This window comes from Neofelis nebulosa, chromosome 1, assembly GCF_028018385.1.
Source record: "Neofelis nebulosa isolate mNeoNeb1 chromosome 1, mNeoNeb1.pri, whole genome shotgun sequence".
Taxonomy (NCBI): domain Eukaryota; kingdom Metazoa; phylum Chordata; class Mammalia; order Carnivora; family Felidae; genus Neofelis; species Neofelis nebulosa.
The window spans coordinates 44074852-44095637 of record NC_080782.1 but is presented as its reverse complement, the minus strand read 5'-3'; the positions used below and the strand labels follow the sequence as shown (position 1 = coordinate 44095637).

The 20786-nt window shown below is 50.7% G+C and overlaps 1 protein-coding gene across 1 annotated transcript in view; it reads left to right on the top strand.

The window, feature by feature from the left end:
• Positions 1-12175: 12175 nt before the first annotated feature.
• CCDC69 (coiled-coil domain containing 69) overlaps positions 12176-20786 on the top strand; it is a 34196-nt gene continuing 25585 nt past the window's right edge. Inside the window, exon 1 of the mRNA XM_058720544.1 lies at positions 12176-12379. Within this exon, the coding sequence (XP_058576527.1) occupies positions 12332-12379 (48 nt within the window). The 5' untranslated portion in view covers positions 12176-12331. The remainder of the gene's footprint in view (positions 12380-20786) is intronic.

Genomic DNA, 20786 nt, shown 5'->3' with positions numbered 1-20786 from the left:
GGTCCGTGAGTTCGAGCCCCGCGTCAGGCTCTGGGCTGATGGCTCGGAGCCTGGAGCCTGCTTCCGATTCTGTGTCTCCCTCTCTCTCTGCCCCTCCCCCGTTCATGCTCTGTCTCTCTCTGTCCCAAAGAAAATAAATAAAAACGTTGAAAAAAAAAAAATTTAAAGCCACTTTTATCTCAGGATAAAAGGCATGCAAAACACTAGGGATCTCGCTAAAAATGCAGATAATGATTCTCCAGGTCTGGGGTGGAGCCCAAGAATTTGCACAAGTTCTCCACGAGTTCTCCTGGGAGACCGTGCTGCTGGCCGGGGTACCGCAATGAGCGTAGCCAGGGTCCAGACTGATGGACGTCTCCACCACTGGGTGGCAGAGATAAGTACAGATAGTCACTATTTCCTCCCTGGGAAGGCATCCAGTGATCTTCCCCCTCCTCTTCGGTTTACTGAAACAGCTGGAAGTACAGAGCCTTGCACTCCCAGGTCCTCATCTCTGCACCACATTCCCCACCCCCACCCCCACCCCACCCCCACTGCATGCTGAGGCGGATGGATTTCATGATGCCTGAGGGCTGGTCCAGATGCAGCAACCAGCTAACAGGGAGTTGGGTGAGTCCAAGCAGGCTGACCAGAAGCCTGTTCTTGGAAGAGCTTTGCTCCACCATTCCTACCCTTCCTCCCTCCCCCTTCTCTCCCTGCTCCCCTGCTGGTCTCCAAAGTAGCCCTCAAAGACTGTTTGAGTTGAACAGACCCTGGCTGCAAACTGTCAGTAATTTTCCAACCAAGGAAAATCCCATGGACTTCACAGGAGGTCCAGGCAAGGCTGAAAAGAATCTTAACCCTCTGATAACTCCCAAGGGGGGTGGGGGGCGAGGGTGGGAGTATGAGGATCTTGCCCCATCCTAGGACCTCCAACCTGGACTCTGGGACGGGGGCTAGCAATGCACTGGCACCCGAATTTGGTTAGGCAGCACCATCGTCACAACCTCTTCAAGGGTCCTGTAGCGTTTCCAAAGCATTTCATTAGCTGTCTCGATCATTCCTTCGGCAGAACAATGCCAGAGTCTCGGGCTCTAGGATGCAAACCTCAATCGGCCTGCACTCTAAGCACTCACCGCTGTCACGCCAGGCGCCAGGCATCTCGCACACTGTGGCCTGCAGGGCTGGGCAGAAACCATGGGTGAAGGTGTCGGCCGCCACCTGTAGTACATTCATCCCGCCGGCAGGGGGCGGCCGTCACCCAATCGGAGCTCCTGTTGGCAGACACACTGGCCCAGTGGGGACAGATCTGATTTTTCAAGAGAAGCTGGAAATACAGAATTTTATGTGAATTCTTCAAATCGTCACGTATGGGCAGCTAATTCAGCTCGTTATAAAAGACCTCGTGAACTAAAAATAAGTTTTCAAGACAAGCTATACCCCCAAAGAGCTGGAGTGGGCAAACTGAAGTTTGACCCCAGAGTGTGGGATCCTGACTTCACTCAAAAATGCCACGGCTTTATATCATTATTCCAACGCCCGCATTTTATGTGTGGGGAGACTGAGTTCAGAGAAAAGAAGGACTTGTCCAGGTTTGTTAGGGCAGAGCCGAGAGTAGGACTCAGGAGTCCTGACATCTGGTGCGGTCTTTCTTGCTTCAGAAGAACACCCACCAGAACCCTGGGGTCCCCAGCGAAGTGTGATCCTGTAGCTTAGAGGGCGTGCGCCAGAGAGCTGGTCCTGGCCAGGGGAGCCCTGACAGGGCTGGGGAGGTCGTCAGAGCCCAAGGGCAGGAGGGGGGGGGCAGGAGTTTATTTTTAGCTGCCTAGAATGTGCCTGTAAGCCTTATTTAGACATCAGGCCTCAGAGTGAGCTGGAGGCAGCAGGGCCGGGGGAGGAGATAGCCCCCTCCCCCTCCTGGGGCTCCTTTTACAACTGCTCTCCCCTGCCTGCCCCCTTATCATCCTTTCTGGGGGCTCTCGGGCTGCTCTAAATAGCAGCTCTTGGAGGCGTGGGCGCTCTCCTGCTCCCGCTGGCTGGCTGGCTGGCTGGCTGGCTGGCTGGCTGGCTTTCTCCTCCACCTCCACCCGTTATCCCCTATTCCCCATAGTCCCGTAGAGAAATAAAGCTCTAGAGACCTAGAATGTTTTCTCTTCACCCTTCTGGGGTCACAGATCTCTTTGAGAAGCTGGAGTCATTCATCATAGTAGTTTAGAGCTCAGGTAGGGAAGACCGATTAACATCTGCCTGATCCAGCTTATGACACGAAGCAAGTTCTTACACTCCCCCAAACTGAGTTTTCACTTTACAGTGGATGGTTCCTGATGATTAAATGTGGTAAAGGATGTAAAGACTTTAGCATATCATAACAAATCATCAGTAAGTGATAGTGATGGTGATTAAAGCTATAAACCAAAATGGAATCACTCATACACACACCATTCAAGAGGTTCATGTAACCTCTGTGGCCCATGGATCCCAATCCATCCAATTAATCCATTCATCATTTCTTGTGGTATATAACTGACAGAGAAGAAATGGACGTATTTAATGTATATGATTGCATGAGTTTGGACATATGCATAGACCCCTGAAACCATCACCACAATCAAGGTCAATAAATATATCCATCACTTCCAAAAGTTTCCTTTGTGCTTCTTTATTTTTTTGGTTTTTGTTTCGCTCTGTTTTTGTGGTAAGAACACTTAACCTAAGATCCACACCCTGGTACCAACTGAGTGTTGTTAACTATAGGCACTATGTTGTACCACAGAGCTCTAGAAACATCTTTCTCTTCTCTGCTTCTATGAGTTTGACTATTTGAGAAACCTTATGTAAGTAGCATCATTCAGTATTTGTCCTCCTGTGACTTATTTCACGATGTGTTAGTCCTTAAGATTCATCCATGTGTCACAAGTGGCAACTGTTCCTTCTATTTTTTTTAAGATTTTTTTAATGTTTTTCAAATTTATTTTGAGAAAGAGAGAGAGCGCGCATGTGTGTGCACACACACAGATGCGGGAGGGGCAGAGAGAGAGAGAGAGAGAGACAGGGAGGGAGAGAATTCCAAGCAGGCTCCAAGCTGCCGGCCCAGAGCCTGACTCAGGACTCAGTCTCACAGATTACAGGATCATGATGAGAGCCGAAATCAAGAGTCAGATGCTTAACAGACTGAGCACCAGGCACCCCTAAATTTCCTTCTTTTTAAAGGCTAATATCCCACTGTATGTACATACCACATTTTCTTTATCTGTTCATCTGTCAGTGGACATTTGGGCTGTTTCCATATCTTAGCTATGGTGAATACTGTTGTAATAAACATGGGTGTGCAGATATCTCTTCAAGATCCTGATTTCCGGGGCACCTTGGTGGCTCAGTCAGTTAAGCACCTGACTTTGGCTTGGGTCATGATCTCCCAGTTTCTGAGTTTGAGCTCCACATCAGGCTCTGTACTGACAGCTCAGAGCCTGGAGCCTGCTTCAGATTCTGCGTCTCCCTCTCTCTCTCTGCTCCTTCCCTGCTCTCTCTCTCTATCTCTCTTTCTCTCAAAAATGAATAAACATTTAAAAAAATTTTTTTTAAAGATCTTTATTTCAGTTCTTGTGGATATATATCCAGAAGTGGAATTACTGGATGATTTTACCATATTTTTAACTTTTAAAGGAAACTCCACACTGTTTTCCATAGTGTCCACACCACTTTACATCCCCACCAACAGTGTACTGGAACAAAAGTGTCTTGAATCTCAGTCTTGACTCATTTGAGGAATAACTTCTGTCTCTGAAAAGGGATCAAAACAAAGATCTCTTCCCGTGGCAATGACAATGGACCTGAGCATCCGTTCTTTCAGGACCCGTACCCCAACAGATCCTTGCATGCTTTCTCCAACCCGCCCTACCAAAGTTAGCTTCTGTTAACATACCTCCCGCAATGGGTCACTCACTCCCGGTCAAACCAGACCCCCGAATCTTGGGCCAGTTGGCAGTTCTTTCCTCCCAAGGAGGTGGACTCTACATTCCAGGGTTCCTCTACCCACTGCTTCTGGTTTTCCGAGACAACTAGGAGGACTCATCATCTTCGAGTGCTCTAGACGCAAAAGTGCGTCGAGGGGGGGTGGGGTGAGCTGGAGGTTCGACCTCCTTCCAGCCTTGCCCAACGTCCAAGCCCTGCCTGAACTTGGGCTTTTCCAGCAATCCAGGTTCCCGTGGCCGCCACCTCTGCAGCTGCTTCTTTAAGAAGTGCCAAGGGGCTGGTCCTTGCTACTGTCCTTGGATCCTGTCCAGGGCCCTGATTTAAAAGGTATTGCAACGTTTTTAAAACAAAACAAAAAACAAACATGTGTTGTAACCCAACACGGCTGGCTTCTAGCTGCCACCTCCCAGGCTAAGAGGGGAGGAAACAGCTCTCCGCCTACCCGAGGCACCCTATACTCTGCAGTGCCCGCCCGCCGTAGTTACCATATTATATTAGGCTGGAAGTTCCGTGAGGGCAGGGCCTGAGCTGGACCCCGGGGGCTGCAGTCCTGGACCGAAGTGCCTTTTGGACCCTCACCAGTTCTCTTAGGAACCATTCTGGGGGCTACTGGACGGCTCCAGGCCAGTGCTCTCTGTCCACTCTCCACCCGCGCCCCAGAGTGAGCGTTTATAAGAGCAGTCTGATGGTGCCTCTCTCGCTGCCCACCGGGACAGAGTAAAAGCAGCTTGGCTGGGCCTTCAAGGCCTCTTCCGCCTGTCTGCAACTCCTGCGCTCCCCCCCCCCCATTTGCCAGCTCTCCAGCCATACTGAGGCACTGAGCCGCCCCGAAAACCCACACAGCCCTGGGTCTGAAAGGTCTTCCCCACTCTCTTTCTTCCTTTTTTTTCTCTTTATTTTTCTTAAGTGTATTTGTTTATTTTGAGAGAGAGAGAGAGAGAGAGAGAGAGAGAGAGAGAGAGAGATTGTGTAAGCGGGGGAGGCGCAGAGAGAGAGGGAGAGAGGGAGAATCCCAAGCAGGGTCTCCACTGTCAGCCCAGAGCCCGACGTGGGGCTCAGACTCATGAACCCGTGTGATCAAGAGGCTCGGGGCCTAACTCACTGAGCCACCCAGGCGGCCCCTTTTTTTTATTTTACTTTTATACACGTGTAAACTGCAAAATTATCACCACAGTATGGTCAGTTACATCCATCACTTTCTTTACAAGAAGAACCCCTGCTTAATCAAACATCACATCCTTGGTGAAGCCTGCTGTGTCCTGCTCTCTCCCAGGCGGAATTCGCTACTCCTGCTTCGTGGTACTTTTCCATACCCCTTGTTACATTACTTGTCTACCTGGAGCAGAGGCAGTGTCGCCTTCTGCAGATGTTTTATTTAGCTTGCATGATGGGGGAGGGGGTCTTATACATTAAAAAACAAAATAAGACAAAAACGGATTTCTCGTTTCTCTGTCTCTCTTTTTTTTTTTTTTTAGTTTATTTCTTTTGAGAGAGAGACAGAAAGAGAGAGAGCTCAGGAGAGAGGCAGACAGACAGGGAGAGACAGAATCCCAAGCAGGCTCCATGCTGTCAGCTCAGAGCCTGAGCCAGGGCTCAAGCCACCGTGAGACCATGACCTGAGGCAAAATCCAGAGTCAGATGCTTGGGGCGCCTGGGTGGGCTCCCGTCGGTTAAGTGTCAGTCTTGGGCTCAGGTCATGATCTCATGGCTTGTGGGTTTGAGCCCCACATCAGGCTCTCTGCTGTCAGTGTAGAGCCTGCTTCTGATCCTCTGTCTCCCTCTCTCTCTGCCCTTCCCCCACTTGCTCTCTCTCTCAAAAAATAAACATTAAAAAAAAAAAAAAAAAAGAGTCAGATGCTTACCTGACTGAGCCATCCAGGGGCTTAGTTTCTCTTGAACACCTGGAAGTCAGGCCCTCCTGATGCCCATCCACTGTCACGTACCCATTGGTGCTCCTTGAAGATGGCTGTGTGATTTCCAGTTGGCACCCCCCTCCCCGCTGATGTACCTACCCAGCCCTGTAGGCATTTCAGCTTTAAGCCGTGGACCTAGATCATTCCTCTCAGATATTCTGCGTCACTCCCATTTACCAATATTTGACTTCCTTGTCCCCATAAATTTTTGTATCCCAGGAGTTCCAATATGTTGGCAAAGTGTAAACGAATGAATAGAATCAGGTCAATACAAAATACAAACGTCACAAATTCCTTTGTTAAATCATGTGTTCCAATCTTTGACTTGGAAAGCTCAGTGTCCATCCTCACCATTCTCTGACTCTCATCCCAGTTACTTTCCTGCAGGGAAGATGCTCTCACTGGAACAGAGCAAGGAGGGTAGCATCAGGGCTAGGAGGAGCAGAAGGGCAGGGATGGGGCAGTTACCGGTGAGGAAAGGGTGGCTTAAATCGTGATTACATAGCAGTACACATAGGTGGACAAGTCTTCATTGTTCAAATTAAAGAACCGGGCGCCTGGGTGGCTCAGTCATTAAGCATCTGACTTCAGCTCAGGTCATGATCTCATGGTTGTTGAGTTTCAGTCCTACATGGGGTGAGCACGAACCCTGCTTCGGGTGAGCTGGAGCCCTGCTTCAGGTAAAAATATGAGCCCTGATGGGTCCTGCCTCTCTGCCTCTCTGCCCCCCCTTTCTTTCTGCCCCTTGTGGGATATTCTCTCTCTCTCTCTCTCTCTCTCTCCTCATGCCCCTCACTCACTTGCATCCCCCCTCTAAAATAAATAAATAAAAATAAAGAATGAAGCGGAGTGCTAGAAACAAGCATATACAGTGAACAAGGATGTACAGTAAATATGTCTGAAGCTGAAAGGAATTGAGAACACGCAGAACGTACAAACCGTCCTCTGATAAGGGATATGAGGGGGTCACGTAGGAGGCGCAGGCCAATTACTGGCTTAGGTGCAGCCAGGCAAGTGACTATTCATCTCTGATCTGGAAAGACCCCAGCTAATGTTGGAGTCCCGCTCATTCAGTTACATTTAAATCAACAAACGCTCATCAGAGGACCCTATCTAAGACTCAGTCTTAGTTCCTAGATATAAGGTGGCTCAGGGCCTGGTTCAGAACCCACAGCACAGTCCCTTGTGTTTCACACAGAGAGGGCAGTACAGGTAGGGGTGACCTAGACATCAGCCCAGCCAAGGATGTCTCAAACATGGAAAATCGGGCTCACACATAGACTCACTGAGCCCTGGACCCCACTTCCTACCTCACCTCCAAACTCATGTTAAAAAATCACCATCAGACATCAGGAGGACATAAAGGTCAAGCAATTCAAATATAAGCACACATCCAAATTGCCTGGAGGACTTGTAGAACACAGATGCCTGAGCCCCACAGCCAGCATTTCTGATTCAGGTGGTCTGGGGTGGGGCCGAAGAATTTCTAACAACTTCCCAAAAGATGTGAATGCTGCTGATCCCTGAGAACCACTGATATAAAGAAATGTCCACCCCTGTCCATTGCTAATATTTCCAGAACCTAGAGCCCACTTAAAGAAGTGATCTACAATTTTCCTTAGAGAAACTCTTCATGTGACATTGTGCCTTTCCTACTCTGTATTACCGTATTGAGATCCTCGAAGACTTCCATCTGAACTTTATTGAACAGATAAAATGCTAACCAATGATTATTGACGTGCATCAACTCTTGGTAAAGAAAATGGTAAAGTGAATCTTGCCTGCCGCCTCTCCCAAGGCAGCCCCAAATCCACGGGTATCCTGGGACAATAGGCAGGGGTGGCTTTTCACTAATTAGCATTACTCAGGCTCCATTCTCCTTTCCAAAAACTCCCCCATCAATTAGTTCAACATAATTCAGCATAATTTTTTTAATGTTTATTTATTTTTGAGGGAGAGAGAGAGCAAGGGAGGAGCAGAGAGAGAGAGACAGAGGATCCGAAGCAGCCTCTGCACGCTTAGTGGGGCTCAAATTCAATAACCATGAGATCATGACCAAAGCCGAAGTCGGGTGCTTAACCAGCTGAGCCACCCAGGCGCCCCTCAATATAATTTTTTTAAGTTTATTTATTTTGAGAGAGGAGAGCAAGAGAGTGAGCACAGCCGGGGGAGGGGCAGAGAGAAGGAGAGACAGAATTTCAAGCAGTCTCTGCACCTTCAGCTCAGAGGCTGATGCGGGGCTCGAACCCACGAGGAGGACTCCAGATGATTCCTTGAGAAACACTCTAATTGAAGCCAAAGGACTTGGGGTACCTGGCTGGCTCTGTCAGTAGAACACACTACTCCTCAGGGGCAGGAGTTCGATCACCACCTTGGGGTAGAGCTTACTTAACAACAACAAAAAGCCTAAAGATTCAACAACTTTAGGTTTCCTCCCATTTTTTTCTCTTATATATAATTTCAAGAGGAAGCTATCAAAACCAACATTTCCATCAAAGGTCTGGCAAGCCCAGGGTACTTTTCTCAGCAGAGCCTCACTTCCTATCTCCAGAACTGAAGCTGGGGTGCACACAGTGTCTCCAAGAGGAAAATATTCTAAGTTCAATGTAACAAACCTTATGAATTGGTTACAAATTGCATTCTGTTGCTAGTGACAAAATGTCAATGGCAGTGGCTTAAACAAAGTTGTTGTTTATTCTATTATGTGAAAAAATTAGGAAGTAGTTGATCAAGGCTGGTATGGGGGCTCGATAAATTCATCAGAGATCAGGCTCATTCTATCTTTTTACTCAGGGTAATAAAATGGCTGCTGGAAGTCGGCCATCATGTCTGTATTCTGGGCAGGAAAAGGGGGGATCCCTCCTCCCAGCTGAGTCATTTCCCTATTAGAAGTTTTCCTGGAAGCCCCAACCAGTAATTTCCCCTGACATGTCACCAGTCACCCCCAGATGCATGGGAAGCTGGGTAAGTAGCCTGTTAGCCCTACACGTTGCTGACCCAGAGAATATGATTCTGTAATTAAGGAAGAAGGAAGAATGGAAGTTGAGTAAGGTGTCTGGAAGTCTCTGCCACAACCTACAAAGTACCAGATGGGGAAGGAGGGAGGAGATGGGAGCCGTGTAACCTGCAGTGCATTAGCACACAAACTAGAACTCGGAGGAAAACTGCATGTGTGCTGAGAGAGCTGTGGAACAGGTACTACAAGGTTGTCGGGAGGAGACAGCATTTGAGCTGCTTCTTGATGTTCAGGTGAAACTATAACCCACAGAGATGGATGGTGCAGGAAGTCACTCCAGGCAGACAACACGTTTGGGGACCAACGGAGCTCAATCAGAAGAACCTGAACAAAAAAAGCTTTCAGAGCTTAAAGACATTTAGCAGCCACTGAGTTCAAAGGTTCCTAACCTGAGGGGCATCCGGGTGGCTCAATGGGTCCTACTCTTGATTTCAGCTCAGGTCATGGTCTCGTAGTTCATGGGTTCCAGCCCCACGTAGGGTTCTGCTCCCCCCTGAAAAATGAATAAACTTCAAAAGGTTCTTAACCTGAGATGCACACACAGCCTTACTGCAGGGGCTTCAGGGGTCCCTGAATCACTTGAAATCCTTTTTTTTTTTTTAATGTTTATTTATTTTGAGAGAGAGAGAAAGAGTGTGTGTGAGCAGGCGAGGGGCAGAGAGAGAGGGAGAGAGAGAAAATCTGGGGGCTTGATCCCACCCCCCTGGGACCATGACCTGAGCTGAAGTCAAGAGTCAGTCGCTTAACCCACTGAGCCACCCAGGCGCCCCTGAATTGCCTGAAATTCTATGCAAAACTTTTTCTACGTGGGTATACTGTCCTTCTCTCATGAAAGATGTTCAGGATAATCCCCATATTATTCCTTCCAATCTTTCCCAAAAGAGCGTACCTCGTCCCCCAACTTGAACTCTACACACAACCCAGCCACCAACTCTAATTCCTCATTCCTCAACTCCCCCACCTCCACACTCTACCGTGACTGGACTCACGCTCTTCCTCCCCCCCACCCCCGGAGTTGCTCCTCTCTGCCTCTCCTCTTCCTCTACATATGGCAAGGTAAGTAGTGGTCTCCCCATCACTGGAAGTACAAAAGCATAGACTGCACAAACACCTGCAAGGGACATTGTAAGAGACATTGGTCTTAGTTGCAAGCAGCAGAAGCCGGCCTGGGACTCTAGGATTCCTTTCAGCATGAAGGTCCTTTGGCTGTGCTATTCCTCCTGGAAATCCTCTTCCCTCTCCTTACCCACCACAGTCTCTTACCTTCTTTAATCCTAATAATTTCCCCGAGGAGTACACAACTTAACATTAGCTTTATCACCTGTTTTCTATTGTTCTCCCTCTTTTTCTATGTATAGGTGTAATGTAAGAAAAAGAAAAGGCAGATTATAACTAATTCAAGGACAAGACCTGAGTCTTCTTCCCTTTACGTTCGCTATGCCTTGTCCAAAAGGTGACCGATCATCCCAGTGGGCCCAGGACTGAGGGGACATGGGACCTCCAAAGCTAAAAGTGCAGAAACACTGAGCAAACCAGAATGAGTGAGCCACCCCACTTGCCCAAGAAGAGGGCACATCGTACCTGCTCATTGATTGGTAACTACGGTAGACATTTCTGCTGTTGGCCAGTATTTCTGGTTCTCTCTTTCCGGGTACGTATTGTACTTTCCCTCACCCTTGAAGCAGAGCATGACTATGTGACTTGCTTTGGCCAATAAAATGTGAGTGGATTTCAGGTGTGTCAGTTCTGAGCAGAAGCATTTAAGACCCTTTGCACCATTCCCTTCTATATGCTCTCCTCTTGCCCTGGCGAACCCTGAAGGCATAGGGTTGAAATGACTGCATCGTAGGATGGTGCAGAATGTCTGCGTACTGCAGGGCCCCCTGCCTCCCCACGCTGGACGTGGAGTGTGAACAAAACTTAGCTTTCCTCGCAGTGAGTCACTGCAACTTTATGTGTTTCATTACCGCAGTAGAACCTAACCTAACCTAACCTGACTGGTACATCAACCACTGAAAATTCCATTTGCCAACCTTATTCAAACTCAGGTTGCAAAGCAAAACACAACACAACAAACAAACAAAAACCTCGCATGCTCGTGCATGAGCAGGGGAGGGACAGAGAGAGAGGGAGAGAGAAAGAGAGAGAGAGAGAGAGAGAGAGAGAGAGAGAGAGAGAGAGAATCCCAAGCAGGCCGCATGCTGTCAGTGCAGAGCAGGATATGGAGCTCAGTCTCACCAGCCACGAGATCGCGACCTGAGCCGAAGTGGCACACGTAACTGACTGAGCCCAAGCACCCCGATAATTTCTATTTCTCACTAAGATGTCTGGTACTGCAGACACTGCTGATTTGGGGACCACATTTTGTGAATCACTGTCTTATATTATTCTTCCTTCCATGAGCCTAATATCATCTGGGTCTTTAGTTTCCTTTCTTAGAGCCTGCTACAATTGGTCTTATAGTCTGTGGAGCGGGAATATGTGGTTTCATATTCTTTCCTCACTCATGACCGCGAGCGCCTTTTACGTGGCCATACCTCCCAAAGTGTCTCCGGGCCTTGTATAATTTGCTAATACACACACACACATGCACACTGACTTTCAAAGTTAGGTGTGCTTTTTCTGCACTGCCACTCCCAGAAACCTCAGCTGGTAACAAAGTGAGGGTAAATAAAAGTTCTTTTCCTGGGCATTGACATGTGATGTCCCTTATTCCCACCGCATCTGTCCGTCTGCTCCACAAGGTTGTTGTGATGGGTGACATCTATCCAGGATGGACAGAGTAGTACAGACGCTGGTGAACTGGAAAGAGCTATGGACCCAGAAGTAAAGGAGGCATTACCACTGAACAAAGTATCATTATGTATTTGTAGGGACGTGGCTCGAAGCTTAGGTTCAGGAGTTAGAACTGGAATTTATTTGGGCTCTGGTACTTCCTAGTTATGTGAGCTAAGGCAAATCACGTCTCTGATTCCCGTCTTCGTAACCTGTAAAGTGGAAGGAATAATACCTTCGTGGCAAGGAGATGGGAAAAAATAAAGTAATATGTACAAAGTAGCCAGGGCAGACCCAGCTCCCAGTAATGGTAGCTGTTGTGTTTACTAAATCATTGTTTTCATTTTTCTTCCTGGCCTTGTCTCTGCCAAGGGTCGGGGAAAACATCCATTGTTCATAGGGATCTTCTCTGCCCTGGCCCAAAGTTGTCACCATTTACGGAGAGTCTGGTCACTTGCCGCGGGCGGTGCCACCGCGAACCCCGAGGCCCTGCTCTTCGGGTATTTACGGCGCGCGGCCGCCCCAGCTCCGACTCAAGTCTGCGCTTCCAGGTTCAGTTTCAGGGTCTCGCCGGCAGCCCCGGCCGGCGGGCGCGCAGCGGGCGGCGGGGCCCGGGCGGCTGGGTCCTCGGGGGCCCCGGAGCAGGCAGGCGGCGTCCGGGAGTCCCCGGAGGAGGATGGGCTGCGGACACAGCCGGCCGAGCTGCTGCAAAGCCCCCAAAAAGGTAAAGGGCTCCGGCGGCGAAGTTTGCCTTCAGAGGGGAGGAGGGTGCGGAACCGCTCCGCCGCAGGGACTGTCGGCGCCGCCGGCCCCCCGCCGGTCCCCCCCGGGGTGCCAGGCGGAGGACGGCCAGAGGCCGGCGCGGAGGGAGGCGGGGAAAGCTCGGCCGGGCGACGCTCTTTTCCCCCACCAACCCCCCGGCCCCGGGCTGAGCCGCGCGGGGCAGCCGAGTTTAGCCACACGGCCCCCGGGCCCGGGAAGCGCAGCTAATTCCGGCTGCCTGAGTAGGGAAATGTCTAGTGCTGTGGCAGGTGCCCTCTTCCTTCGGTCTGGGCGCAGCTTCGCTGTGTGGCCACGGACTAGTGACTTGACCTCTCTGGGCCTTCCGCTTTTCCCACCGTTCGGAGGCAGATTATCTCTAAGGCCGCTACTCGCAGAATGGTCCACGGGTTTACAGCAGCGGCACCACCCGGGACCTGTTTGAAATGCAGAATCTCAGGCTCTGCCCCGGAGCTGCCAAAATAGAACCTGACTTTTTTAACGAGATACCGGGTGCTCACAACAGGCTTTAAAGTTTGAGAAGCGCCGGTCTGGAGCCTCCTCGAGGCCCCAAAGCCGGTGCATGTGGGCCGTCCTGGGGGTAGCTGGGAGGGGCCAAAGAGGGAGGAGATCTGCAGCCTGCTGCTGCCCTTCCTTTCCTTCCTGTCCCTCCCCCGAGGGGCCTCGGAGCTGGGTTAGGACCCAGGAGACTCGACTCGGGTTTCTGACAGTGGGCCTAGCTGCCCCTTGAGGTCTGACCAGCCCAGAAGGTCAGAGCCTGGGGCCGGAGGACTGTCCTCGGGGGACAGCACCGGGCACAGAGAGGGAAGAGGGGACCCTCAAGTTCTAACTTCTCTTCCTACTACTGCCTGCCTTTCTGCCAGGTGGGGACAGGTGGTCCCATAAACTTGATGAGCCTCTGGAGACCTTGAAAGGCTCCAAGCTGCCATAAAATGTAGTTATTTTTCATAAAACTTGAGTCTCCCTGCTCTCTGCTCCTGCTTTGCTAAGGCCAGGACAAGCTTTCCCTGCCTTGTGCCTAGTTCTAGTTCAGGAAGATGAGTTTTCCCCCCAAGTACAATGCCTCTCCCACTTTCCTTGCTCCTCCTTTATTCCTAGTTCAAAAAACCTTACCAAGCTCTGACCCAGAAAGAGTCACGTCTTCCCTTAATCCCACAGGGAAACTGAGGCTTGCCTGAAGCAGTGGAAGCAGAGGGCTGGCTGACAGGGATGGTGGGCAGATAGAGCCGAGCCTGGCTTGCGACTGGAATGAGCTGGTGATAGGTGGACGTCAGTTCTGGCTCTGCCATAAACAGGCTGTGTATCCCCGAGCAAGCCCTCAGCCCTCTCGGGGCCTCGGTTTCTCCCTCTGCGTGGAGAGGAAGAGAGATGAATGGGATGACTTCTAAGGGTCGGAGGGTCCGTGTTCTCTGAACCCATGTCAGCATCTGAGTCTGCAAAGTGAGCTGAGTGTGATTTCCATCTAAGCAGGGACAGAAGGAGACTGGAAGAGGAGCCCTGGTCTACGCATGACCCTTCCAACAGTGAGCATGGGTTCCCTTGCCTCCTGGCCCTTCTGAGAGCCTTACCAGCTGTCCCTGTCTGTCCTTGGTACAGCCTGAACTGGACCCTCCCGCCCCAAGCTTTGAAGGGCAAGTCAAGTCCACACAGACTATCCGAGTGGGAAAGGGCCCTGGGTACCGCCTGGGCTGATATACCCAGTATACAGATGGGAGGTTAAGGCTTGGAGAAGGGAAGGAGTAACTTAGAGCAGACCCCGGGTATCCAGCCCCCTAGTCCAGTGCTCTTTGTCCCCACCCCAACTCTGTGCTTCATGTGGCTTCTTAGTGATTCCAAAGCCTTTTGGCATCAAAGCCTTCACTCTGTGGCCTCAGGGCAGTCTGGCCTTCCTTCCCTGCCCCAGCAACGCCAGGCCTCTGCCCCTGTGCAGCGGGACTTACAGGCCAGTTCTGTTTAAAGTTCATGCCTGTTTCCATCCCTCCAGGCTGTGCTCCTGCCCAATTTCTTATCCAAGGATGCTCCCAAGGCCATCCTCACAGGCTGTCAGCCCCCTGCGGGGACACAGGGCTCTAAGGATGGGAGGTGCAAAGATGAGCTCAGACTACAGAAGGGTCAGATCGAGGCAACGATGACTCACCCTTAGTGGCAGTTGACAGAGTACTCACGCTCACATCCTGCAGGCCTCGCAAAAGCCCTGGGAGCTAGGCTGAGCTGCAGGGTCTTCACCACTCCACAGGTGAGGACACGAAGGTTCAGAGAGGCGTGATGTGTCCAAAGTCATAGAGCTGGCTGGGGATAAAGCTGTGCAGCTGAGCTTGGTTTGCCACACCCGGCCTGATGCTCATCGCCGGTACAGAGCAGGTGCTGTGGAAATATTTGAGTGAGCAAATGGGGGCAAACGAGCCAGGCTAAGCCAGGGTGAGCCTGGGGTGCAACAATAGTACCTCCTTCAGCCTCAAGAGATACAGGACGGCTCCTTGGATTGGGGCAAAGGGGGGTGTGGGGATGCCTTGACTGAGTGCTGAAGGTTTGGGAGGAGTTACAGTCGAGGCAGTGGGAAGAGCCTGAGCCAAGGCTGAACCAGAGAGAGCCCAGTATGGTGGGGCTCCTTGGGGAGAGTGGAGGTGACAGGCGGCGAGGAATGAGTCTGGAACTTTCAGTGGGGACTACCCTGGCTATGGACAGGGGCTTGACCACTAGGACCTCTCTGTCCTTCCAAGTTCAGGAATGAGAGGGTTTGCTGAGTTCTGTAGTCTCCTGTGCCTGGTGGCCTTAGCTGAGAGACCCGGCCTGAGGCTAAGCCACTGATTGGGATGAGTTGACATCCTGACGAATGAATGCCTGAGTGGGGATCGCTGGCAGCTGGGTGCTGTAGAGCCATCCACACCACGTGGTCCTTCCTAAACCCATCTTGACTGAGACCATGGGTGATGTGGTCATGTCCCCAGGAGGCCTTGGGCGGAGGATGGACAGAGGGGAGGGACCAAGGAAACAAATTTTCCATGGACTTGCCTGTAGAAGTGACACGGGAGTACAGAGGGACCTTCCATCCCCGGTAGTTTACCAGGGATGGGGAGGGGCTCCCAGTGCCTCGCGGTGGCCCCCCTGTGTGTGTGCCTGACATGATGTCAGAACTGCCCAGTGCCCCGGGCTTTGGCTCTGGCCCCGGCACCTCAGCCCTGAGTAGAGTGTCAGAGAACTCACTTGATCCTGCTCCCACAGCTGGGTCCTCAATGGATGTCTTTCAGGAGCCCTTCATGAACACTTCCGGGTAGCAGGCCAGGAGAGAGAGAGAGGGTGGACTGCAGAAGTGATTGACGTGGAAGAGCCCGGGCATAGGCATAAATAATTCCGAAACAAAACCATGGATGCTAAGGGTGTGGGCTTTAGAGCTGGGTTCACGCATTGTTTTCTTCCCTTGGCACAGCAGGCTCTGGGCTAGGTGCTGCTTCAGTCCTGGCTCTGTCGCAGGTCCATGAAGTGACCGTGGAAAGGGCGTGGCTTCTTTGTGCCTCGGTTTCTCCATCTGTAAGATAGGCATGAGATTAGCTGCCAGGTCATAGGGTTGTTCTAGAGATTAGATGAAAGAATGCACGCAGGAGAGTCCCTGATACACGGGCTGGCAAGTAGTGTGCTGTTGATAAGAGGGCGTGTGCATAATGTCAAAAGGGAGACCCAGTTATACTTTAAGGACATCACTGCCTGGATTGGACCCGAAGAAAGCAAACAGGGATGTGAGAGACAGGGGACATGAATGTCCTTGGAAGGCTTTGGGGATTGGGGCAATGAAGCCTGGAACCTGGCCGTTACCTCCAACCCTCTGAAGCGTTGCCAAGGGGGCTTGGGGAGCAGCCTTGTTCTCTGTTGTTCCAGAAGGCAGAATTGTGGCCAGTGAGGGGAAGCTAAAGGAAGCCAGATTCTACTTCTCATGGGGAAGAAAGGTAGCGAGTTCTCCGTCTCTGGAGGAGTTCAAGCAGAGGTCAGGTGACATTTTGGCAAGAACAGAAGGGGGGATTGGGACTAGCAAATATTTAGGATTCTGCTTAAGAAATCTAATTCTGATTATTATAATGTTTAAGGCAAAATTTCGGAACTTGGAAAAATATAAAGAACTTTAAAAATCACTTTTAATCCCACCATTAAGACATAGCCTCTGTGTATATTTCGGTGTCATTCTATTTTCCCTACTATATATATAATATACATGAGGGTAACTATTTTTACACAATTGGGAATATATATATATATTTTTCTAGAGAGTGCGCATGTGGGTACAAGCAGGGGAGGGGCAGAGGGAGTGGGAGAGATTATCTTAAGCAGGCTCCACACTCAGCAGGGATCCATGACCCTGGGATCATGACCTGAGCCAGAATCAAGAGTTGGATGCTCAACCGGCTGAGCCACCCACATGCCCCAGGAATATGTTTTAAATGGCCATACTCTAGTTAATATTTTGCTGGGTGCATTTTTGTTAAATCGTCCACAGAAACATGATTTTTAATGGCCACCTAATATTCTGTGGATGTTCCATGGCTTATTTAACCAGTTTGGACCCTTGGTTGTTTATATGCCCTAGTCCTGTGCTCATTTTTCATGAGCATCCTTGTGTTTTCATGCTAAGGAGGGAGAGGGTGGCTTTGAGCTCAGAGGGGAGCAGAGGGACTGAGGGGTGGCTTCCTGAGACAGCTGGGTTTTGAAGGTTGGTGGGATGGGGGCTAGACGGTTGTTTGGGGGTAAGTGGGAAATAGGAAAGTCTGGGCCCCTGACATCTGGTCAGTAGGAACAGGGCAAATCTGACCTTTTAGCTTGGTTTGCTGAGGGTGGGGTGGTCGGGAGTATGAAAGGAAGCTGACTTTCCTGGGCACCGAGCCCTCTGCCCCAAGCATCGTGGAGACGTTGGTGTGTATGTAGCCTCCAAGCTAATGATTTTTGCCCAGTCTGTAAAATCATGCCAGCTAAAGCCCTTACGGGCTTCCATACATATGCATTCTGAAAATCTTGTGAGATTGAAAGCCAGATTTCTGTTTTATAAAGGGACATCTGTACCCTGTGACCTAAGACGATTAGAAAAATTTCTAATAATCCTTGCCTTAGAGACTCAATCTTTGGCAACACATTTTCTGCACATGTACATGTTTTTAATTCTATTCTTTTCCTTTGTAGTTGAATTCCCAGGTGGCTGGCATAGGTCCCTCAAGGGCCCCCAGCCACCTAAAGACTTGCATCTTTGCCAAAATTGGGTGTTGAGTTTGGGGCCTGTGCTTCATGTCTTTTGTTGTTGTTGTTGTAAAGAGAACAGGAAAGATAAAACTTCAAATTAGTTGCCCAGAAGCAGGCTGCTATGTCGGTCAAGCTGGTGACACTCTTGGGGGGGGGGGGGGGGGGAGGGGGATGGCCACCTGACCTCTCAGTATTCGTAGATCAGGTAGTAAACGAGTGTCTGAAATCTGCCTAGGAAAAGGTTTCTAAAGGGCCTCGGTAAAACATTCATGTTCGAAGAAGAAACCGGGAAAAAGTAGGAACACCCTCCAATAAAAGGAAGAACCTGATGGTTGGCCCGAGTTCTGGGGGCACTTGGGGTTCCATCTTTGTCTTCTTAGTCCTCCACCCTCAGAGCACTGTGAACCGTGCAGGATGACCTGGAGGGAGAGCAGGACCCGGAGGGAGAGCAGGGGGAGCCCCTGTGAGCACACCGTGGGCAGAGAGAAGGCGCAAGAGAGCGTCCATCCTTCTTCAGCGTGTGGAGATCTAAACCTGCCCATTACCTGAAGACAAGTCACCTGGCATTTCTCGCCAGGTGAATTTTAATCCCTGAAAATCGTTGATCTTGTCACTTTATTTTCAAACCTGAATCTTCCCGAACATCTAGGCCAGATGCCTTACAATACCTAAAACACCCCTCCCACGTCCATGCTTTTCCCCCAGATAAGTGATGTACAACCTGACCTACTTCCACATCTCCCTCTCCCCCAGTGGTGGAGCTCTTTCACTGAGTGTGCCAGAACCTTGTAGACCTCCTTGCCATTTCTCCACGGCTCCACACCACCCTACCTGCTGCCGCTCCTCAAGGAAATAGCCTTGATGTTAGGAAATTTATCTGTACTGGAAATTTATCTGTACCCCCCCCCCCTCCAACTCATGTGTACCTAGAACCCATGAATGTGACCTTATTTTGGAGATGGGATCCAGTTAGGATGAGGTCATACTGGATTAGGATGGGCCTTCATCCAATGACAGTTATCCTCATAAGAACAGGAAAATTTGGACAGGGAGAAGGCCATGCGGTAACAGAAGCAGAGATTGGAAGGATGCGACGCACAGGCCAAGGGACACCAAGACTTGCTGGCAACTGCCAGAAGCCTTGAGAAGGAGCTAGGACGGATTCTTCCTCAGAACCTCCAGAAGGAACCCACGCACCTGACAACCTTGCTTTTGGACTTGTAGCCTCCAGAACTGTGGGAGAGCACACTTCCGTTTTAAGGCTCCATCTTTGTGGTGATTTGCTGCAGCAGCCCTGGGGAGCTTGTATGTCTTCGGGTTAATGACTCCCACCCTCGCGCTCAGCCTTCGCCCCTGCCTTGCCAGCAGTCAAGGTGGACAGCAAAAGCCCACCCTTGGACCCATGGCTCACCAGAAGAGTAGGGAGCGTGGCAAACGCGGAGGTGCTTAGACGAGGAGGCCCAGATGCTTTTGGCCACCGGCCACCGGCCGCGGCACCTGCGGAGGCAAGGGCCGCCCTGGGAGTCAGCAGTGGACTGACTCCTGTCTCTTCCACTAACTTGCTGTGGGATGGCAGATAGGAGGTTCTGTCCCTGGGCCCTGACTTCTCCATCTGTAAAATGACTGCTGTGGCTGCTTTTAGGCTTAGAGAGAGTTATTTCTTCTTGTTAATTTCTTTGCACACAAGTAAAGTTTAAATACACTGTTGTGGGTTTTTTAAATTTATTTTTTATGTTTTTACTTTATTTTTGAGAGAGAGACAGAGACAGAGCATGAGTAGGGGAGGGGCAGAGAGAGAGGGAGACACAGAATGTGAAACAGGCTCCAAGCTGTCAGCACAAAGCCCAACGCGGGGCTCGAACCCACAAACCGTGAGATCATGACCTGAGCTGAAGTCGGGCGCTTAACTGACTGAGCCACCCAGGCGCCCCGGAATACACTGTTGTTTAAAAAGTCCTAAGAATTAAGGTAAAACCAATGCTACCCCTCCTTGGCCACAGCAATCTTCGTCCTTTCTCTGGAGATGACAAACAAGTGCCATCAACCTGTGCTTTTCTTGGGCCTTTACTCTGTTCTTTTGTGCACAGTAGAAATAGTTTATTTGCATATTGGTGGTCTACCAGATGCCTTTCCAACTGGGTATGTAACACGTGCTTCAGTTTTTAAACTTACGAGTGACATCGCAGAGTATTAGGTATCTTAGTGTATCGAGCCAGCCCCCACTACAGATGTGAGGCTGGTTTCCAGTGTGCCTCTGTTACAAACGACTCTGCTGTGAGCGCCCTGGAGGTGCCGTGTCCTCACTGATGGGCACCTCTCTGCTAAGCACTGCGATTGCAGGGGGGTGGGGTATGCCGCCTGTAAGCTGGGGTGGCTGCTGAGGTCCCCGTCAGCTTGCCCTTCCTTTTATTGCCTCCCCACGGGGGCTGCTCGAGAACAGAGGGTGGTGTGAAGGGTGCAGGACACCCACCCAGGCCCTCCTGAGCAAAGGCACCTCCTTTCTTGTCCTCTGGAGAAGCCCTCTTCATGCAGGGGTTGACGGCTGAGTGTGTCGGATCACCTGCCCTGCTCTGCCCAGAGCAAACGAGTGTGACGGGATTGACACAGGATGAGGTGTCCGGATGACCTCCCTCTGCCCCTTCTTCTACATCCCAAGCGTGTCAAAACCAGAAGGACTCCGATGTATCCCATTGCCCAACTCCGTGCCAGAAAGAGGAGGAAACAGAAGCCCAGAGAGGGTAGGGTACTTTCCCAAGGTCACACAGCAGGCACGTGGCAAGCCAGGGTTTTGACTCTGAACACCCACTGGGGAGTTTGCCATTGGGTTGGGGAGCAAGGTGGCTGTCTGGCAGGGTTACCTGTGCTCTCGGCACGTCTCTTGCCCTGCCCCGGCCACTGACGTCGTTTTCTGCCCCACTCCTTCAGGGTCTCAGACTGACCCAAATGCCAGAAATGGTGCAGACTGCCGTGTCCAGCACCAGATCCTCTAAGGTGATCAGAACTGGCAGACGCCCTGGGAAGCTGGTAGGGGGCCGGAAAAGGTAGGCTCTGGGGAGGAGGAAAAGGAATGTGGTGCATTGGAAAGCCTTTGTCTGGGCCTCAGCCTCTCTGTCTGTGAATGAGGATGAGCT